General features: G+C 53.3%; 2 protein-coding genes across 2 annotated transcripts; one reads left to right on the plus strand and one right to left on the minus strand.

Annotated features, from left to right (window-relative positions):
• The first annotated feature begins 271 nt into the window (after positions 1 to 271).
• On the plus strand, positions 272 to 2,818 carry NRTN (neurturin). Its single transcript, XM_076359571.1, has 2 exons — positions 272 to 430; positions 2,362 to 2,818. Exons 1-2 carry the CDS (start codon positions 283 to 285, stop codon positions 2,808 to 2,810), a joined length of 597 nt encoding a protein of 198 aa, XP_076215686.1. The 5' UTR covers positions 272 to 282; the 3' UTR covers positions 2,811 to 2,818.
• A 4,163-nt stretch (positions 2,819 to 6,981) lies between these two features.
• Positions 6,982 to 16,724, minus strand: FUT6 (fucosyltransferase 6). Its single transcript, XM_076359229.1, has 3 exons — positions 15,682 to 16,724; positions 14,181 to 14,266; positions 6,982 to 6,986 (listed from the first exon to the last, which is right to left on the minus strand). Exons 1-3 carry the CDS (start codon positions 16,722 to 16,724, stop codon positions 6,982 to 6,984), a joined length of 1,134 nt encoding a protein of 377 aa, XP_076215344.1.
• Positions 16,725 to 18,252: the final 1,528 nt, after the last annotated feature.

The following is an 18,252-nucleotide window of genomic DNA, read 5'->3' on the forward strand; positions in this document are numbered from 1 at the left end:
TTCCCTATTGCAACACCGGACCAGTCTCGGGAGGGTGAAGGGGACGAGATGGAGCCAAGGGGATGCCGGTGGTCCCTCGGGAAATGGTCAGCCAGCCCGAGCCGCGGGGACGGGGGGAGGGAAGAGGGGTCCATGGGCGAAGGCCGCATAATAAGGATATTTGTTTTGCCTGTTTTGCAGAGTTTCAATGTTCTGACTTGCTCTAAGATGAAGGTATGGAAGTTTGCAGCCATTGCATCGATGCTCCTCAGTTCCATGTTATCCATTTTAGTTTGTAGAGACATGTTCAACGGAAGCCGGAAATACAGCCCCTTGCCTTCCTCGCCGTCTTCCTCACGGGCATCTTCCTCCTCCTCCTCCTCCTCGCTGCCGGCGGCTCCGCGGAGATCCCCACGGGCCCTGCAACGCCACAGCTCGCTGCTCTCCCAGTGTAAGCTGCTGTGCCTCTGCCCCAGGGCCACCGTCCCTCCCGCACCCGCAGGATCCGGCCCCAAAAGCCCAGCGGGGCACGCTTTCGGCTCTCAAGCAAAGCCCGACGCAGCCTGGCGGGTTTATTCCCTGTTTGCTTTCCCCGCCACCCTCTCTTGCTTCTGTGCATCCCCTTTATGAGTGTTTAAAGAGGAGCTTGGGGCGCAGCGGGGAGGGCTTGGGGCGGCGAGCGGGGGGTCCTGCGAAAATGCAGCCGCTGGGCACCAAACCTTGGTGCAAGCACGTCAGCTCTCCACGCAGGGAAACCGAATGCAAACAGCTCATCTTAATGCAAAGAAGCTGCTTTTTTAGCTCCAAATGGCTTTTTTTTAAATTTTTTTTTTTTATTTCCGCACTATTTTTACAAACGCAAAATGTCAAACAGGAGCTGAAAACGAGGGGGAACGGCTTCGCTCTGCGGGGAGGCAGCGGCTTCCCCCGCAGCGCTGCTCGCCCCTTCGCGCTGGCAGCGTGCTGAAAATCTCCGGCATGTTTGTTTTGATTCCAAACCAGAAGAACTTTTTGGGTTGAAATTTGGAAATCGATGACAAGCTGTCAAATTACGCTTTCCTCTGTCTTTCCTGTGCCTCCCCCAGCGCTGAGCTGGACTAACCCCGGCTTTAGGGTTAGGACAAAGGGACTTGGACGTTGCCAGTGGCAGTCGGGGACAGTTTGCCTGTTGGCTGCCGGCCTAGGGGTCTTGGGGGGCAGCCCTTCCACCCAGGCCATAAGGAGACAGTGCAAATGTTAAATTTATCAGTGTTTCTTCCCAATCCCATTGCAGCTTTCCTGCAGCATCATCTCTTGGTCAGGATCAGGTGGTTTTTCCATTTTTTTTTTTTTTTGAGCATCGGGGTGATGCCGCCAAGGAGCAGCACTGGCATCTTTAATTCCTGCCGGGACGATCTTTGCAGGCGCTTCGTCCTTTCGATATCCCAACCACGGCGCCAGCGTCCGGCCATGCCAGGGAAGCACGGCTGCCCCGTTCTCCGGCCGCAGCCATCTGGAAACCATGAGCATGGCAGGAGTTAATTGTGGGTCGGTTTTTTCCGCCCCCTAAATAGTTGACTTTTAAGCATGCACTTGACGTTGTGCAGCGGAAGGGGCTGCCTGGGACAGCTCCAGGCAGGGGAGAGCTGGTAGGGAGAAAAGAAGAAACTAAGGCAGAAGAGGGAAAGGGGAGGGAGGGGTTTGGGGTTTTTTTCACCCTGCCGCCTTCCTGCCCTTGCGGGCTGGGGGTGGCTTGGCCGTGGCCCCCCCGCTCTGTGCCCACCCTGGGGCTCCCAAGGCCACGGGGATCTCTGGCCTTGGGGTTTGGGTTTTAAAGCCTTCGGGCACCTCGTGCACATCTCAAAGACGGCTTCTGAGGGACCCTGCGGTTCGGCCACACATTGTCGGGCTGGGGAGCTGAATTTTGCAATTTTTGCAATTGCTACCGGGCACGGAGGGAGCTGGGAGCCAGCACTGGGGGACGGCCACCACCTCGGGAGACCTCCATCCTGGGGGACATCCACCTGGCATGGGGGACCTCCATCGTGGGGAACATCCACCTGCCCCAGGGGATCTCCATCCTGGGGGACATCCACCCACCCTAAGGGACCTCCATCCTGGGGGACATCCACCTGGCATGGGGGACCTCCAACCTGGAGGACAGCCACCATCCCCAGGGGACCTTCATCCTGGGGGACATCTACCTGCCGCAAGGGACCTCCATATTAGGGGACATCCACCTGGCCAGGGGGACCTCCATCCTGGGAGACATCCACCCACCCCGAGGGACCTCCGTCCACCTGGCCAGGGGGACATCCACCTGCCCCAGGGGACCGCCATCCGCTCTGGGGAACGTTCACCACCCTGGGGGACACCCGCTAACGTCCGCCCCTTCTGTTGCAGACAGCAGCTTGTTGGAGAGCTACACGGAGGGGGAGATCCGGCAGCTGATCTCGGCGCTGGTGGAGCGTTACAGCCAGGCCATGAACTCGGGCGGCCACGAGCTGCCACTCTTCCCCCAGGCGGGCAGCCGCAGGAAGCGTGCCCGCGCTCGCCACAAACCCTGCGCCCTGAAGGAGCTGGAGGTGAGTGTCAGCGAGCTGGGCCTGGGCTACGAGTCGGACGAGACGGTGCTTTTCCGCTACTGCAGCGGCACCTGCGAGGCGGCCGTCCGGAGCTACGACCTCTCGCTGAAGAGCATGAGGAGCAGGAGGAGGATCAAGAAGGAGAAGGTCCGGGCTCGACCCTGCTGCCGGCCGCTGGCCTACGACGACGACGTCTCCTTCCTGGACGCCTACAACCGCTACTACACCGTCAACGAGCTCTCGGCCAAGGAGTGCGGCTGCGTGTGAAGGGCCGGGGCCCCCCCCCGGGAGGAGCGGGTGGGAGACGTGATGCCCCGGCCCCGAAACCCCGCTGGCCACCAGGCAGAGGGACCGGGGACTGCGGCAGGAGGAGAGGGATGCACCCCAGACCTCTGGCTGGAGGAGGAGAGACTGAGCTGCTGGTGCGTCCCTCGATGTTACCGTCCCACTCGCTACACAGGACTAGAGACGTGGCTGTCGGTGCCAGTGGAGGCTGCGGTTGTTGGAGCGGTGACAGCTGTTTGCGGCTGTTGTCCCGCCTGGGGGTGGCCCAGGGGTCCCTGTCAGCCCCCCCTGGAGGGTGACAGTGGGTGTGCAACATGCACAGGGCATGTTCTACACTCGAGGTGCATGGTGTGCACGGGGTGTGTTACGTGTCACACATACAGGTCGTGTTACCGGCAGAGGGGGTGTTGCAAAGCAGGTGTCCCCTGCACAGGGTGTGCCACACGCAACAGAGTTGACGGGTGCGGGGTGCGCTGCACGCGCCGGGCGTTACGTGTTGGGTGTGCTGCACACGCCAGTGCGTTGCACAGGCAGTGTGTTTGTGCACGGGGTGTTGTGCGGGTGTTGCTGCATATGGCGTGGTGCTGGTGGTGTGTGGTACTGGACCGGGTGTGCTGCACGCACGGTGTGCATTAAGGGGTGTGCTGCACGCACGGTGTGTGTTACGGGGTGCATTAGAGGTGTGGGTGCCCTGTGCTGCCCCAGGATGGGGGCTGAGCCCTGCGGTCTGTAGCTGCCTGTGCGGGGGTTTCCCAGGGTCTCATGACCGCTGTGCTGGGGTCCCTGTGCTGCCAGGGGCAATTCGGCACCCCAGATCCCTGTGTTTGGGAGCAGAGATGCACCGACAGTGGTTTGCGCTTGGGGGAAAGGCTCTGGCTCTGCTCCCTGCACCCGCTTGTGCCCCCTTTGCCATCGCCTCGCTCCCCGCAGCCCCGGGCTTTTCTTCTTAAAACTCGCGATAATCTGAAGTAACTGGATTAACCTCCTGTCCCCCTCTGCGGGCAGCTGGGCTGGAGACCTGCCACCACCAGGGAGGTGACAGAGCCTCACGAGGCCACCAGCGAAGCCGCGGCGCTCGCCGCCCTCCACCGGGTTTGCAGCGGGGGCAGGAGCATCCGCGGTTCGGCATCCCCCGAAAGCCGGACCGGCTCTCCCAGCCGCGGCACGTGAGTATGGCCCATCGCCTCGGCGGGGCTTGAATCGTGCGGGAGAAGGGACTCAGGCCTGGGGTTTGGCTCCGGTTCGCATTTACAGCAGTGTCACTCTTGTTTACTCTGCGGAGAAATAAATGAGACCGCAGACTTTTGCATTCTCTGGGCAGGCTATATTTGTTGCCTGGGATTGATGGGTTTTCTCCCCTTGGCCCTCTTCCCAGAAAAAGCAAATCATAAACAGAAGGAGAATATTGGTGTCATGGCTTGGGCATTAACCAACGCGAGGGAAAATGCTCTGCTTGCCGCCCCCCAATCGCAACGGCGTCCCAGCTCCTTGGTCCAGCTAAACGGGGGGGAAAAAAAAAAAAATCCCATGCACCTCCCTCCCAGCGCGGTAGCGATGAGGAGGAGTGCTTGTATAGGTGACCACAGCAGCCGAGAGATGCTGCTGCAGGATTTCGGGGAGCAGGTCGGCATCCCCCGGGACGGGACAGCTCGGTTTGGGATGGGAGACAGCTCTCCCCCCCGCATCTCCCGCCGGCGACCAGCAGCGCTCCCGACCTCTGCAAAGGGCCAGGCTAGTGGGTTGGGGTTTTTTTTTTTCTTGCTTTTCATCCAAACGCCGCTCTTGGCTGAGCAGAGCCAGGGTGTAGTGAAGCAACATAAACACCATCCTTCAGCAGGGCTGGCCGCGCACCCGGCATCCCCGGGAAAGCAGCCTGCGCTCTGTAACGCAGAGTTTTCCCCTCGCTGTTGGGAAAGGGAGAAGGCAGCCGTGGGCGTGGGGTGCGAAACCCGTCCATGGGACATTGCACACGCTGGCGAACCGGCAAGGGCCGGCGAACCTGCACCCCAGGGATGCAAACGCTGCTGAGACCAGACAAACTCGAGCCACGCTGCAGGTGCACGGAGCTCCCAAAACAGCCTTGCAAGGTGCTGCAGCACCCCGAGGGAGAGTTTGCACCACTGGGTTTGCATGGAAATTAAAAAGGTGGCCCACAGTAAGCAGCCGGGGGAAGCACGGTGGGAGCAGGCTGGGGGCAGCAGGTGGGCAGCCGTCAGCGTGATCCGCGCGGTGCTCGTGGCAGATAAGCGGCTCGCTCTTGACTTTAAAAAAAAAAAAAAAAAACCAAAAAAACGCACCCAAATCTAATAATAATAACTGCACTCTCAAGGGCTTGGGTGCTTTCCAGTTCTCACTACTATAAAACTAAAATTAGTTTTGTTGCAGAAGCCTCCAGTATAAAAAAAAAAAAAAGGAACTAGAGCAATAAAGCGAGGGAAGGTGTTGCAGAAGCAGTGCAGGACCAGGCTCCGCGGAAGGAGGATTTGCAGCAGGGCCTTCCAGAGTTGCCTCCGCTTGTGCTACCCTGAGCCCAAGGAGGTGGCTGGGAGATGTCGGAGCTGTTGCATTTCCCCAGGTAGCTGTTCGCACCCTGGTTTGGGAAATCTTTTGCGGTATCTGGGGATTTAGGGTGCCTTGATTTGCAGGCACCCAGCGGAGCGCGTGAGCAGGCTGACAGCTCTCCAGGCCCTCCTCTCGCCAGGGTCTTGCTGGGAGCAGCAGGGAGGCGAGGGGGCTCGGGAGCAAGCGGAGGGTGCTCGGGCACTCCAGACCCGCTCTCATGCCTTCCAGCTGCAAAACACACCCAGCACAAATCCAGCTTGCAACCCCCAAAAAACAGGCGCGCTGGGGGAAAAAAAAAAAAAACCCAATGCAATGCGTATGTTAGAAACCAACATGAATAGCTCCAATTAATCTTTTTTTTTTTCTTTTTCCTTTTTTTTTCTTTCTTTCACCCTACCGGCAGCTGAGCACCGGCCTGTACAGAGGTGTGGGTGAAGTGCCTGACATCTGCCGCTGCCGGCGTGGCGGCCGAGCACACTGCGCCTGCTTATTTTTTTCGGGCGCAGCTGGGTGGCAGCTGGGTATTTGCGACTGCAAAACTCCCTGTCCAGGTCTCGGGTTTAGCTGGGGCATCGCGGCCGTGGCCAAAGGACGGCTTTCGCTTGCACGTCTTCTTTCGTGCGTCTCACTCGGGGCCCGTCTTCTGCGTGAAGCTCCTTCGGCTCCGCTGCGGCAGTGTTGCTTGACCCATGCCATCCCGCGCCACTTCGCTGCCGCCTGGGCATGGAAATGTGGTTCCAATAGAAAGGCCGTTATTTCCCTAATGCTTTCCATTTCTACAGCCCTCTCTGCCGTAATAGGAGCTGGAGCTGTCCGGAAGAATGTCTACAATGCAAAAAGGGCAAAAAAGGATGGAAAATTCCCTACTCAAAGCTACAGCAAAATCTCATCTGGCTCCTTCCTCATCATCCCATGCGTTATTTGTTGTTAATCGTAATAAGCAGCGTGCAACGTCTGTTGGGGGGGGGGTGTTTTGAGGTTGGGGATTTTTTTTTTGCAGCTCGCCTATCTGTTGCTGCAGCTTTGCTGTTTGCAGCGGCATCGCCCCCCCAGGAGATGAGGGTGTTTCACAGTGTTTGAAAAATCGGGAGGTTTGGAAACACGAGGAGATGTTTAAACCTATTCTGGTGGTTGTGACAGCCCAAAATACGAGTGTTATGTTTTCCCATCTCTCCGACAATGAGTTATGGGACCTTTCATTGTGTTTTACTATACACATCTATATACGTACGCGCCTGTGTTTGTGTAACGCTGGCTGGTGCAGGAGGCGGCCGAAGCGCCGTGGCTCCGTCTCTGGCTCGGATCCACCCGTCACTCGCATCGGTTGGGATCCCATTTGCTGACATGGTCTCACTCCCGATTTGGTATCTGTGAGGGGGAAATGGGTCTAACATCATTGTTTCCACTCGATGAAAGCACTGGCAAAGGGAGCGTTCCTTATTTAAGCAGGTCCAGAAACTTGCTGGGAAGAAATCACTTTCCCAATTTATCACGACAAATTAATTTTTGGCGGTATTCAAAACCTCAGCCTTCTTCCCTTCATAAATAGGGCTACCACATGTTTTCGTTCTCGGTTAAACAAGGCGTAGCCTCAAACTTGAGGCCCAAGAGGAGGGGAGAAAAAAAAAAAGGGGGGGGAAAAAAAGGAAAAAAAGGAGACTTGTTTCACCGCCGCCGGCGGGAGCAGGGTGGGAGCGCATGGTCCAGCCCGCGGCTCCGCTCGGCACCGTCCGGATAAACCCATTTCCCTTCCGGTATTGTCGGGTCTGACCGACCATCTGCAGAAGTTGATGCAATGCATCTATATTTTAGATACTCTCTATTTATTCGAAGTAACTTATGTTATTTATTTAGATACCATAGTGTGCCATCTACGTAATGCATTCTTTCTCTCTCTTTTTTTTTTTTTTTATTTTATTTATTGATCCAAATGGTGCCAAGTGCAGTTTACATTTATTACATTTTTACCATTTATTCTGAACGTTGGGGAAGAAAAATGCAGTATGGTATTTTTTTTAAACAAACATAAACTCGGGTGTGATGCTGTTACATACTCACGGCAAAGTGAAAATAAAAGGAGGATTATATTGATTTCTCTCTGGTTATCGTCTTTCACTGCTGCCTGTGGGTAAGCGATGGCAGAGTGATGTTATGTCCCCAACATGGGGAGGGGGATGGCCAGGGAAATGGGAAATTTGGCTTGTCTTTTGGGAGAGCAGGGAGGGCCAAAGGATGGCAGGAGCTTGGCTTTATTTTCCAGTTTCCTGCAGAAACCTCCACGCACACCTGCAAACAGCCCCATTTCTTTCACTTTTCATCTGCTGCAAAACTATATTTCTGCAAACCAACGATTTGAGACGTTGCCAAGACCTGGGCCGTCACCCGCGTGGGTCTGGGCTGGTTTCGCCACAGAAATAATCATCTTTGCCCCCTTCTTGTAAAGGCGCTTCCAATTGGGTTGGCTCAAAGACATGCCAATTCTGGCAAAATCACATTTAAAAAAAAAGAAACCAAAAGGAAAACGCAAGGTTTTGATAAGGTCAGCCAGAAAAAAAGTTTCAGTTGCTCATCTGGAAGCAGTGCTGAGGTTAGAAACATATTTTATAGGGAAAACATCTCAAAGTCAGCAGCAGGCATTGGCTGGGGTTTTGCTGCTCTTCTTATTAGGATGGTTATGGTGGTTAATATTTTGGTTTGGGTGAAACGTTGCAGTTTGCAAGCCCGGCTAAGTTCAGGACGCAAACACATTTCAAAGCTGTGGAAAAATGGAAGCGTTGGCACCAAAGCTGCCGCCGCACACGCACCAGTCCCACCCCAGCTCCTTCTCCCTGCTACTGGTTTCCAGTAGCTCCACAGGGCACAAAAGCCAGAGGCGACCTGCTGCTTAAGCCCCATTTTAGTATACATTAACCCCATTTTAGTATACATTAACCCCATTTAACTGACTTCGGCCCCTTTAAACGTGCATTGCCCCCGTTTAACGTGTGCTACAGCCCAGTTAACACACGTTATCTCCAGTTGACACACGTCACCCCGCCATTTAACACGCATTAACCCCACTGAACACACATTACCCCCATTTAACACACATTACAGCATTTATCGTGCAGAGTCTCTCAGGCAGGGAAGCGCCTGCATCCATGTCCTTTGACAGCACTACCCCCCCCACCCCAGTTTGTCCAGAAAAATATGATTTAATTTTTTTTTTTTCACTGAAAATAGGGTGAAACAATCTAGTGCCCCTGGTGAGAGTGGGTACGAGTTGCTGCATTTTTTTTTTTTGCAAAACACCCCGTCTCGAGCGAAGCCGGTGAGCCACCCCGCTGCTCTGCCGGGCTTGGCACAGGACAGCGGGGAACAACTGGGGAAAAAAAAAAAAAGACAAGAAGCTAAAACGCTTTTGACCCACGAAGGTTTATAGTGGTTTTTGGGAATGGAAAAAAAGGTCTGTTTATATTCCTGCCTCATGCCACCCAGAGGCCTGACAGCCGTGGACGGCTCGTGGCCGAGTCAAACATTCACGCTCGAAGCTCCACTTTGTAAATATTTTATGAAGCATCTTTTGAGACTCATAAATCTTCGTGTGTGTGTGCACGCATGCGTGCATGTGTGTACGTGTGTGCGCGCTCCAGAAACTAAGAAAAGCTGCAATCCTGCTGCCAGCCTGTCCAAAAAAAAAAACAACAAAAAGGACAAACTGAAGTTTTAATGACCAAATTGGAGAGGGCTGCTTGGAAAATCTGACTCCTCCAAGAGCGCAAAAAAAATAGAAAACAACAGTTGCAGGCAACAGCGTGAAGCCAGGACGTGCTGCCGGGCTGGGGCCGGGGATGATTTTGGGTGCGGTTTCTTGGAGATGGGGTGCATGTTGCCAGCTTTCATAGTGTAAGTGGGAGATTTTCACTGGCTGGTGCTTGCTTTAAAGCCCCAGCTTAAAAATCCCAGCTCTCAAATGACGTTCTGTATTCATTTGTTCATTTTTAAATGGAAAAAGTAACAGGCGGGAAATGGGATGCTGAGAGTGCTCAACCCCACCGCTCAGTTTGAGCTTCTCAAAGTTACCTCCCAGTAAGAAAAACTGTGGGAAAACAAACCCAGCCCAACTTCAAACTGGAAAGCACGAAATAAAAGTGAAGACAAGACCGTGGAGTTTGCAAGTCTTAAAAAGAAAAAGAACCAAAACAAAACACAAAAACCCCACATATATGGTGATTTGTCTCCCAGTCTCTCTGGAAGTACCACCAAAAATGTACCGCCCAGGAACACCAATATTCGTTGCTTCAGCTGCTGCTGGGGTTTTGCCACAAGGGAAGGAGGGAGCTCGGTGGTGCTGGACAGCTGCGGAGAAAACAGAGTCTTCATGTTCCCCCTCCCAGCCTCGCTGGACAAAACGAGGAGCAGGTTTCCAAAGCACGGGGGGTATCTGCCCATAGGCTCAGGAAAGCTGGAAACGATGGAGTTTACAGGGTTGGTTCAGGCACCTTCACACCCCCAGAAGGCCAAACCCAGTGATGGTGGAACTCTGGAGCTTGTAAGGCTCCAGCTGCTGTTTTCAGGATTTTGGTGTATCTATCTGAACCTTTTCTCTTCCCTTCCCCAAACGCAAAGCTCTGCTGAGCTGGGCTTGGTGAGGATTTGTGTTTCTCCCAACTCTGCCTCTCCTCTTGGCTCCCCTCCGGCCCTGGTGTCTCTGCAGAGCACAAGTCAGACACTGCTCCAATAACTCCATTTTCAACGTTACTATCATCTCCCTGGTTGCCCATGAGGAGCAGCCTCTTTCTCACCCCTTGGGGAAACACCCCTGTAAAGCTCTCCCCTTCTCTGCTTTTTGGACCATCTCTGCCCAAAAGCATCAGCTGGGAACACTTCAGCCGGCCTCCTACCACCTTTGGGTAAAAAGATGAGAGGTTTGGGGGCAAACGGGGTATTTTCACATCTTCTCTGCGAGGGACTGAAGCAGCCCCTCGTGCTTCAACTGGGTGTGGAGGGGGGAAACCCACTTCAGCAAGGAGGCTGCAAACCCCAGCACCAGGGTTTCGGGAAAAGCCGGACTGTGACTTCTCAGCACGGTCTCCCAGCCCCGGGCCCCCGCGGCACAGCCATCCAGATGTTTCTCTCGATGAAGTCCCCCCTTACAGAGTTTCCCAAGTGCGGTGTCAGCTTTCCCATCCCCTAACGAAATCAGCCTGTGTGTGGCTCCACGTCACCCTTCCCCAGGCCATGGCAGCACCGAGCCGCCGCTTAGAAGAGGGGAAGGTTTAACGTGATATTTTTGTCCTGCTATCCCCACGTCCCCTCCTCAAGGACCACGGCTTAAGCCTGGCTGGGTGCAAGCTCCTAACACCCCATGGTCTGCCCAGCCCTGAATGCTTCAGCGGAACTAAAATTCATATTTTGGTCACCCTCTCGAAGGCTGCAGCACAATTTGGGGGATGAGGGTGAGGCACAAAGCGCACAAAGATTCATAAATCTGCTCCCTGCACATTTATTTTGCCTTTGCTCCTGCAACCTCGAAGGCTGGCCGGCCTCGGGGTCAGCAAGACCCCTGCTGCTCTCCCCAAGGCTCACCCAGGTCCCCAAATAGCCCTTGGACCCAGGAGGGGGATGAGGCTGACAAGCCTGGCTGGCCTTGACCTGCCAAAATAACCCCAGGCTCAAGCACAAAAGGAGAGGGACGATACCCCTGGTGCTGCCATTCCCCAGTTAAAAGAGTCTAAAAACCTACAGGACTCGTCTCTTTTTAATAGGTGTTAAATGACTCCAGGTCTTGGAGGCAAAGGGAATCGGTCTTGGGAGGTTGGCAGGAGAAAACTGGGGACTTCTTGCAGCTGTTTTGCCAAGTGGGTGCTCCCAAAATGCTCCCCAGCCACAGCTGGAGCAGCTGCAGCAGCAGGAGGCATTAGCAGGGATGGATAAATTATGTTTGACTTTCCCCATCATTGGAAAAGGGGGTTTCCACAAGGGTAAATAGCCCAAATTTGGGAGAATTGGCCCTCTCTGCAGGCGAGATGCCTACTAAACGTATGTGTCAAGCCCTGTCCCCGTGGTCCCCCATGCCAAGGAGCCCAAGGCTCTTTCAGGTGCTCTCCTGCCATTCAACATCGCCCTCCATCTGCGTCCCAGCCCTCTGCATCACGGCACATGGCCACCGCGAGGCTGGCCACTGCTCGCAGGTGTGTGTCGCCCGCCATCAGCTGTGGAAATCGTTCTGCTTTGCAGAAATACTCCTTGTTCCGCTTGAGAGAAAACCCTCCCTAGCCTGGGGCTTCCCTTCAGCATTTCCATCGAGGAGCTTTTCAAGTTTGGAAAGGCATTTCTTTCCACTTAAAAACTACCCTGGGTTTTAATCTGGCTCTTCCCCACCCCTCAGCACGTGATTTACATGTTTCAGGTTGACCTCAACTGAAAATTTCCAAATGTAATTTTTTTTTTGTGCTCCCCTGACAAACCCCTAGCATTTGCTTTGAGGTCAGTCCTTCCCCTTCCCCTCTTCCCTGCAGGCGGCTCCCTTCCCAGCCCTACGCCAGAGAGGCTTTCCCCGTCCAGCCTCTTCCCAGCACAATGGTGCAAAAACATTGGTGTTTCCTCCCTCCCGGGGTGCGTCATCACCACTCCCAGAAAATGCCACCAGTGCCAGCTCTGACGGGGTCCACCTGCATGGCAAGGCATCTCAGCCTGGGGTGGCTGGGCAGGCTTCGACCGCGCTTCGTGCCTTCCTTGTACAGGCTTTGGAGAGGCTTCTTTTTCCCCCCAGTTTTTTTGCAACTTGGGGATGGCCTAGACCAATGGCTGGGGGGAAGTTTTTCCACTGAAAGGTTCTTAGTGAAGTTTTCTTCTGGGAATTTGTCCTGTCGCTCTCTGAACTGGTACAAACCTGTAATTTCAGCTGCTCACGGTGCAGCATTGTCTCCTTGCCCTGAGCTCCTCTGCAAACCATCCTGAGCGAGGGCCTAAAGCAACCTGCTTCATACTGCTGATCTGGGTGGGCTCCCCAAACCTCTGCTACTGCCTAACGTTTCGTGCTGGATAGAAACACTGATCGCCTGACAGGCTGAGGCAGCTGGAAGGAAGTTTAACCCACAGCCATTCACAGTCTGTGCAGAAGGGATGTAGAGCAGCAAAGGCTCGGGCTGTGTCCGGCCACATCTCCTTCCTTGCTTGGCTGTGGCAGCAGTGTCACTCCTGGACGAGAAAAGGTTCAGTCATTTCAGGAGTCGCTTCTCTCTCCCTTTTGATATCTAATCTAGTGCCTTCCTCAGAAACAAGAGATTTTCTTTCTTACCTTTGAAGTTGAAATGTGGTTGAAGTTAGGAGCATGAGGTACATGAATTGCACTGTACATGTATATACGTTATACATGGTCCAGTACTCAAAAAGGCGTGCAAAAGAGCTAAATGAATTAAACCTTTTTAATTACATTGCTGCATTGTAATTTGCCACTCAAGCTGCTTTGATAACATGCTGTTGATAATATTTACTTGTTGCCAGTGCATTTATTAAAGAGAATTTCAGAGAGCCCAGGGTGCGTTTCCTTCCAGAGGACCATGGGCAGCTTTGAGCCCAACTCAAATGACAGGGTCAGGGGCTATAGAAAAGCAGGTCTTGAGGGGGATGGATTGAAGCTCCCGTTCACGAGCATTTGCTTCCCCAGTGTGAGCCTGCAGGTCACTCAAAGGAATGAGATCCAAGCTGGAACTGAACTGCCTGTTTATTAAGATGTCTATTTAATGTACAGGGTGATCTCAATAAACATCATCACCAAGCCTCCAGCGGGACCAAAACTGGACTCCGTGCCCATGCACAGACACTTGCTCTGCACCTGGCAAATGCCACCTTGTATACTTGGAAACCCTGTTGGCCAAGGGAGCTGCATATCTGCAGTCGCCCACTGCTGCAAGAGGCATCTAAACCCCCTGGAGACAGCAGCCCTGCCCCGACACACCATGCATTGCCACCCCCCCGGGAACTCCCCTTCCCCGCAGTACCTCCCTTCAAAACAGGCTAAAGAAAAATATTTCAGGTGAACGGAACCTGTTCATGGGGCTTTACACTGTGGTTTCTTCCTGGGAAGGCTTTTTATGACATTGGCTAAAGCCAAGAGCAAGCTCCTCTTGGCTGCGTTCGTGCACGCAGCGTGGTTCATCTCTAGCAGCTCCTGGAAATTTGCAATTGGTTTTTCAAATGGAACACCCTTTCCAAGCAGCTGGACTTTGTGCCCCCACATGCGATGCTCCATCACTGCTCAGTTTAATCAACCACTCTGTTTTGCCAATCGGGTTTGCTGGCAATGCCAGCAAAAGGCAGCTCTGGAGGCCAATGCTCAAAGCTGCAGTCTTCCCAATAGAAGTCTCAAGGTAGAAGGATTTAGCCCAGGGACAGGCATCATCTTCCAAATCTAGCAGGAGCAGCGAAACGAGTGACCGTCCATCCCAACTCCCCAGTGCCGCCCATTGACGGGAAGAGACTGTTCATAGAGCTCACCTGCAGAATATTATTTATCCCTTATCCACATCCATATCAGCTCAATCAGTTGTGCTAAAATCTTAAATTTCTCCAGCTGCTCTGAGCTGAACTGGCTCTAAAGATGGGAAGAGCACCAGGGTCGGTTGATGAGATCCCAGGAGTTACATGCTAAAGGAGGAGAGATGTGTGTGTCTGCAGGCAGACAAGGCAGAGGCAGAAGCACGGACAATTATTTGGCAATAAAAATTGATGCCTCACAAATTTATTGCTCTTCTTTGAAGCAGCCAGCAAGCACATGGCTAAGGAAGATGTGGCACATTTTTCTACTTGAATTTCCAAAGGGGTTCACTAAGGTCCAGCAAGGGCTCTTCAAGAAACTAAGCAGCCTCAGGAAGGTCTCATCTAGACAGGTACTGTTAGGAGACAGGAAAAAGATGGGAGGGATAAAGGTTCAGATTTCACGGTGAAGGATTTGTTCTTAGGTTTGTGCTGATCAATGTATTCAACCAATCTGCAAAGCGGAGAAAAAACGGAAGGTGGCAAAGGTTGCTAATGAAAATAAGGGACTCGCAGTGCTAAAGAAAAGGTCTTGCTGATGGTCCTTCTTCTACAGAATGACTGCGGGAGGAAATGCAGAGGGAATTCTTTGGAAATGTTTGCTAGACGCTGCTGATGGAGAAAACAATTGCACCTCTGTATGTATTGCTGGACTCTGAGCCGATTTTCCTCATGGAAACATCCTGGGGTCAGGACAGACCTTTGAAAAGCTCAGCTCAAGGATCAGTAGCAGTCAGGAAAACAAACTGAATGTCCAGAGGTATCGTCAGGGAGCCTAGAAGGGCACGGCTGTGTCCGCCAACTCCATGCAATGGGGCTCCACAACCTGAAAAGGAAACGATTTCCAGTGACATTACCTGAACAGCAGCAGGAAGCTCAATAAAGGCCAATTATTCACTGTTTTTTAAACACGTGGCCTAGAGGCATCAGCCAATACCAGAAGTTGCGATGTTCAAGGCACAGAGGAGGAGGTAGCTCATCACGTGCTGGTCCTGAGTGTCTTCTTGACACAGGGTGCTGCAGGCACTAAAACTTATGGTTCTTTCAGGGGCATCCTTGGCACCCCACACCTTACCTGCACCAGTCTGCTGCTGTCAGACCCCTCCTCAAACACACACTGTATTGCTAACCTGTACAAAAAACAGCCTTGTAAAATAAATTGAGTTGTTTTCTGCCCGTTTAGCATCCTGAATGCAGCACCCCAAAAGCAGTCAGGGAGAGCCTGAGGCAGAGCAAGGGCAGGACTGGGGCTGCAGGTCTGGGAGAGAGGAGCATGGCCAGTTCTTCCTGCAGCAGCAGGCAGCCTCGTGGTGTGGCCACCCCTTCAAGCCGCAGCTTCGCACAGTACAAAGTCGTTGAAACAGGTTTATGATAGGTATTGCTATCACCTTCCCCTCTTGGCCACTTGCTTCGGCTCTCCAAACTGTGGAGCTGATCCAGAATTGATTGCAGAGACTGAAGGTGAATTTCTCCAAAGACCAAGCGGCAGCCAGCATAACAAGTTGTTCAGGTAACTAATAGATCAGCAAAAAAGCAATGTACTACTCTATCTGACAGTCTATTCTCCAGTAAGACAAAGACATACAAACACCTAATTGCTTCCTTGTCCTTGTTCGCTTCAAAGCTCTTCTTGTCCCTCCATTTCCATCAAGTTCAACCGTCCCGTGAAATTGCAACCCGCCAGCAAGGACAAAAAGATTGCAGCCCAGCAGAGAGCTGAGCAAACAGCAGTTACACAAACCACTCAGACAGATCGGGCACAAACCGGTACCTGGCCGCCGTCGTCTGCAAGAAGCGACAAGCTCCACAGACATGCACGGCCCAGCCGGACCTCACTATGGGTTTCAACCACTTGCGCCACTGGAAGTAGCGCTGGTATCTCTCGGCATCCTCGCTCAGGTCCCACAGGTACCGCGCCAGGTCCCCAGCGCTGGCAAAGTCATCGACATGGATGAAGGAGTCAGGGGGCAAGAAGCGCTCGTAGTTTTCTCGAGGAGGCCCCAGCACGACAGGGACGGTGCCAGAGGACAAGGCATTCCTCCAGAGCTTCTCGGTGATGTAGTCTTCATGCTGCGAGTTCTCAAAAGCCAGGTAGAACTTGTACTGGGATACAGTGGGAAGGAGCTTGTCCCGGGGCAGGGGCAAGTGATGCTTCCCATAGATGTCCACAGTGATGTGTTTCTTCAGCTCCTGGTAGTACTTTACCCGGTGGGAGCCTGCTTTCCAGTTGCTGACTACCCAGGCCACCATCTTGGTCTTGGGCGGGATGCTGAGGGGCTGGGGCTGGCCGAGGAGCTGCAGCTCCCCATAAGGGATGTAGATGTCCGAGTCTCTCCGGTAAGACATGGTCAGGTTGAAGACGTTGTCCATGGCGCTTAAGTTTGGAGAGTGACTTGGGGACTCCATGTTGAACCAGATCCAGTGCTGGGAAGGGAGTCTGGGGAACTGGGCCAGCCCCTCCATGTCCCTGCACACATCCCTGTGATGCATAATCACAGCATCAGCCTTTTGGGACCAGCTGCGATTGATGGTGAAATGGCAGTTCGGGATGCTGTAGAGCTTCGAGCAGTTCATGAAGCTAAAGTGGTGCCCAGAGGGCCACTTCCACAGCAGGATAGTCAGCCTGTGTTCACCCTTCGGTGGGGCGCTGGTGTTTCCAGCATGAGCTATTTGTGCAGAGGGATTGGAAACATAATGCTCTCGCTCAGAAGTCCTGAACTGATGAAGAAAAACAAAGAAGGAGCTGAAGATGAAGCTGTAGAGCAGGAAGGTGAGGAGTTTCTTGCAGATCTTCTTCCCTTTCATGAGCTCCATGCATGGATCTGCAAACACCACAGAGAGGACAACGAGTGATGGGTGCACACTGACCCCAGCAGGGAGGTGGCTCTGGCTGCACAGTTTGGCAGGGAGGTACGCACAGGAGACAGCGCGAAGACCTGAAGCACATTTACCTCCAGCCACCTCTTTGCAGAAAGAAAGGTCTCTAGAGTGCCATACAGAAGGCGCTTACACACACACTCACCCACAGGGCGCAGACGCCCTTCCACAGACCCCAGGCTTCCCTCCATCACCACCCCCTGCCTTTCCTCGTCAGCCCCTTCTCCCCCCGCCTCATTTCCCAGAAGAGCCACGAGCAGCCCATCGCGGGTTCCTGAGGACACTCAGTCACGGGGAGGCCTGTGCCCTTGGGGACCTGAGAAGGGGCAGAAGCGCCACAGCCACCACTGAGAGACACCTGAGGGAGCGGCAGGTGCCCCGCCCACCGGCTTCTGCCAGAAATCCCGCCCCCTCCCAGCAGCCTCAGGGCCTAGAAGTCACTCCCCCTCTTACGGTCATGTGCTCTGTTGTGATTGGCTGGCAGGACGCCTTCCGGTTTACCCAGCAGTACATCAGACCCGGAAGGCCTTTCCTCTACCTCTGTGGGGCTGCCATTTTGTTTTGGCCGCCATTTTAGGACAGGGTGCCACCACTGCATGGCAGGGAGCTGCCCGCCTTTTTAAACGTCGTACTGCTCGGTGATTGGCTGACAGCCGTTTCTTCGCAGTGTCATTCCCACGTGTTCTCGGGCAGCCCCGTGATTGGCGGGCAGGACTAGCTAGCAGCGTAGTCTGAGGCACATCACGGAAGGACCGCCATGTCCTCCCCCATGGGAGACCACCGCTTTTGACAGTGTCATTCCCCCCACATGTTCTCAGACAGCCCTGTGATTGGCTGCCCACTTCCTTTGGACCAGGAAGCAGCCCTGTGATTGGCTGCCTGCCTCCTTTGGACCAGGAAGTGCTCATATATAAAAATATATACATTTATATACAATATCTATATTGTATATAAATGTATATTTTGTACTGCTATACAATACATAGAAGTATACATAAAGGAGTGTACAAATAGGTATAGTTATTTATTTATTTAGATATAGGTACGCTTTTTTATATATTCTTCTATATACATATAGCTGTGTATATATTTTTTTATATATACACATTTATAAAGCTATAGAGATTAAAATACATACAGCCATAAAAACATAAAATGGCTGGGTTCCCCCACTTTACCATGTCTGGGGTGGGCAGAAACTTCATGAGGGCAGAGGGGTACCAAAAGGGTGGGGGGCATGGAGAAGTTGGAACATGCCCAGGGGCTACAGACCCCTCCAAGGAAGCCACCAAGGGGCCCCCAGCACAAATCCTGTCACATGCAAAGATAAGCCCCCACATCCGAGCCCAGCCCAGCAGGATGACAGGAGCACTGGGGCAAACTTTGGACTTTGCATGGGGCTGCAAGACACAGGCAACGCTGCCCGCGAATGCAGGAAACCAGAACAAAATGCCAACTTCAGAAG

Source organism: Aptenodytes patagonicus, chromosome 25 (assembly GCF_965638725.1).
Source record: "Aptenodytes patagonicus chromosome 25, bAptPat1.pri.cur, whole genome shotgun sequence".
Lineage (NCBI taxonomy): Eukaryota > Metazoa > Chordata > Aves > Sphenisciformes > Spheniscidae > Aptenodytes > Aptenodytes patagonicus.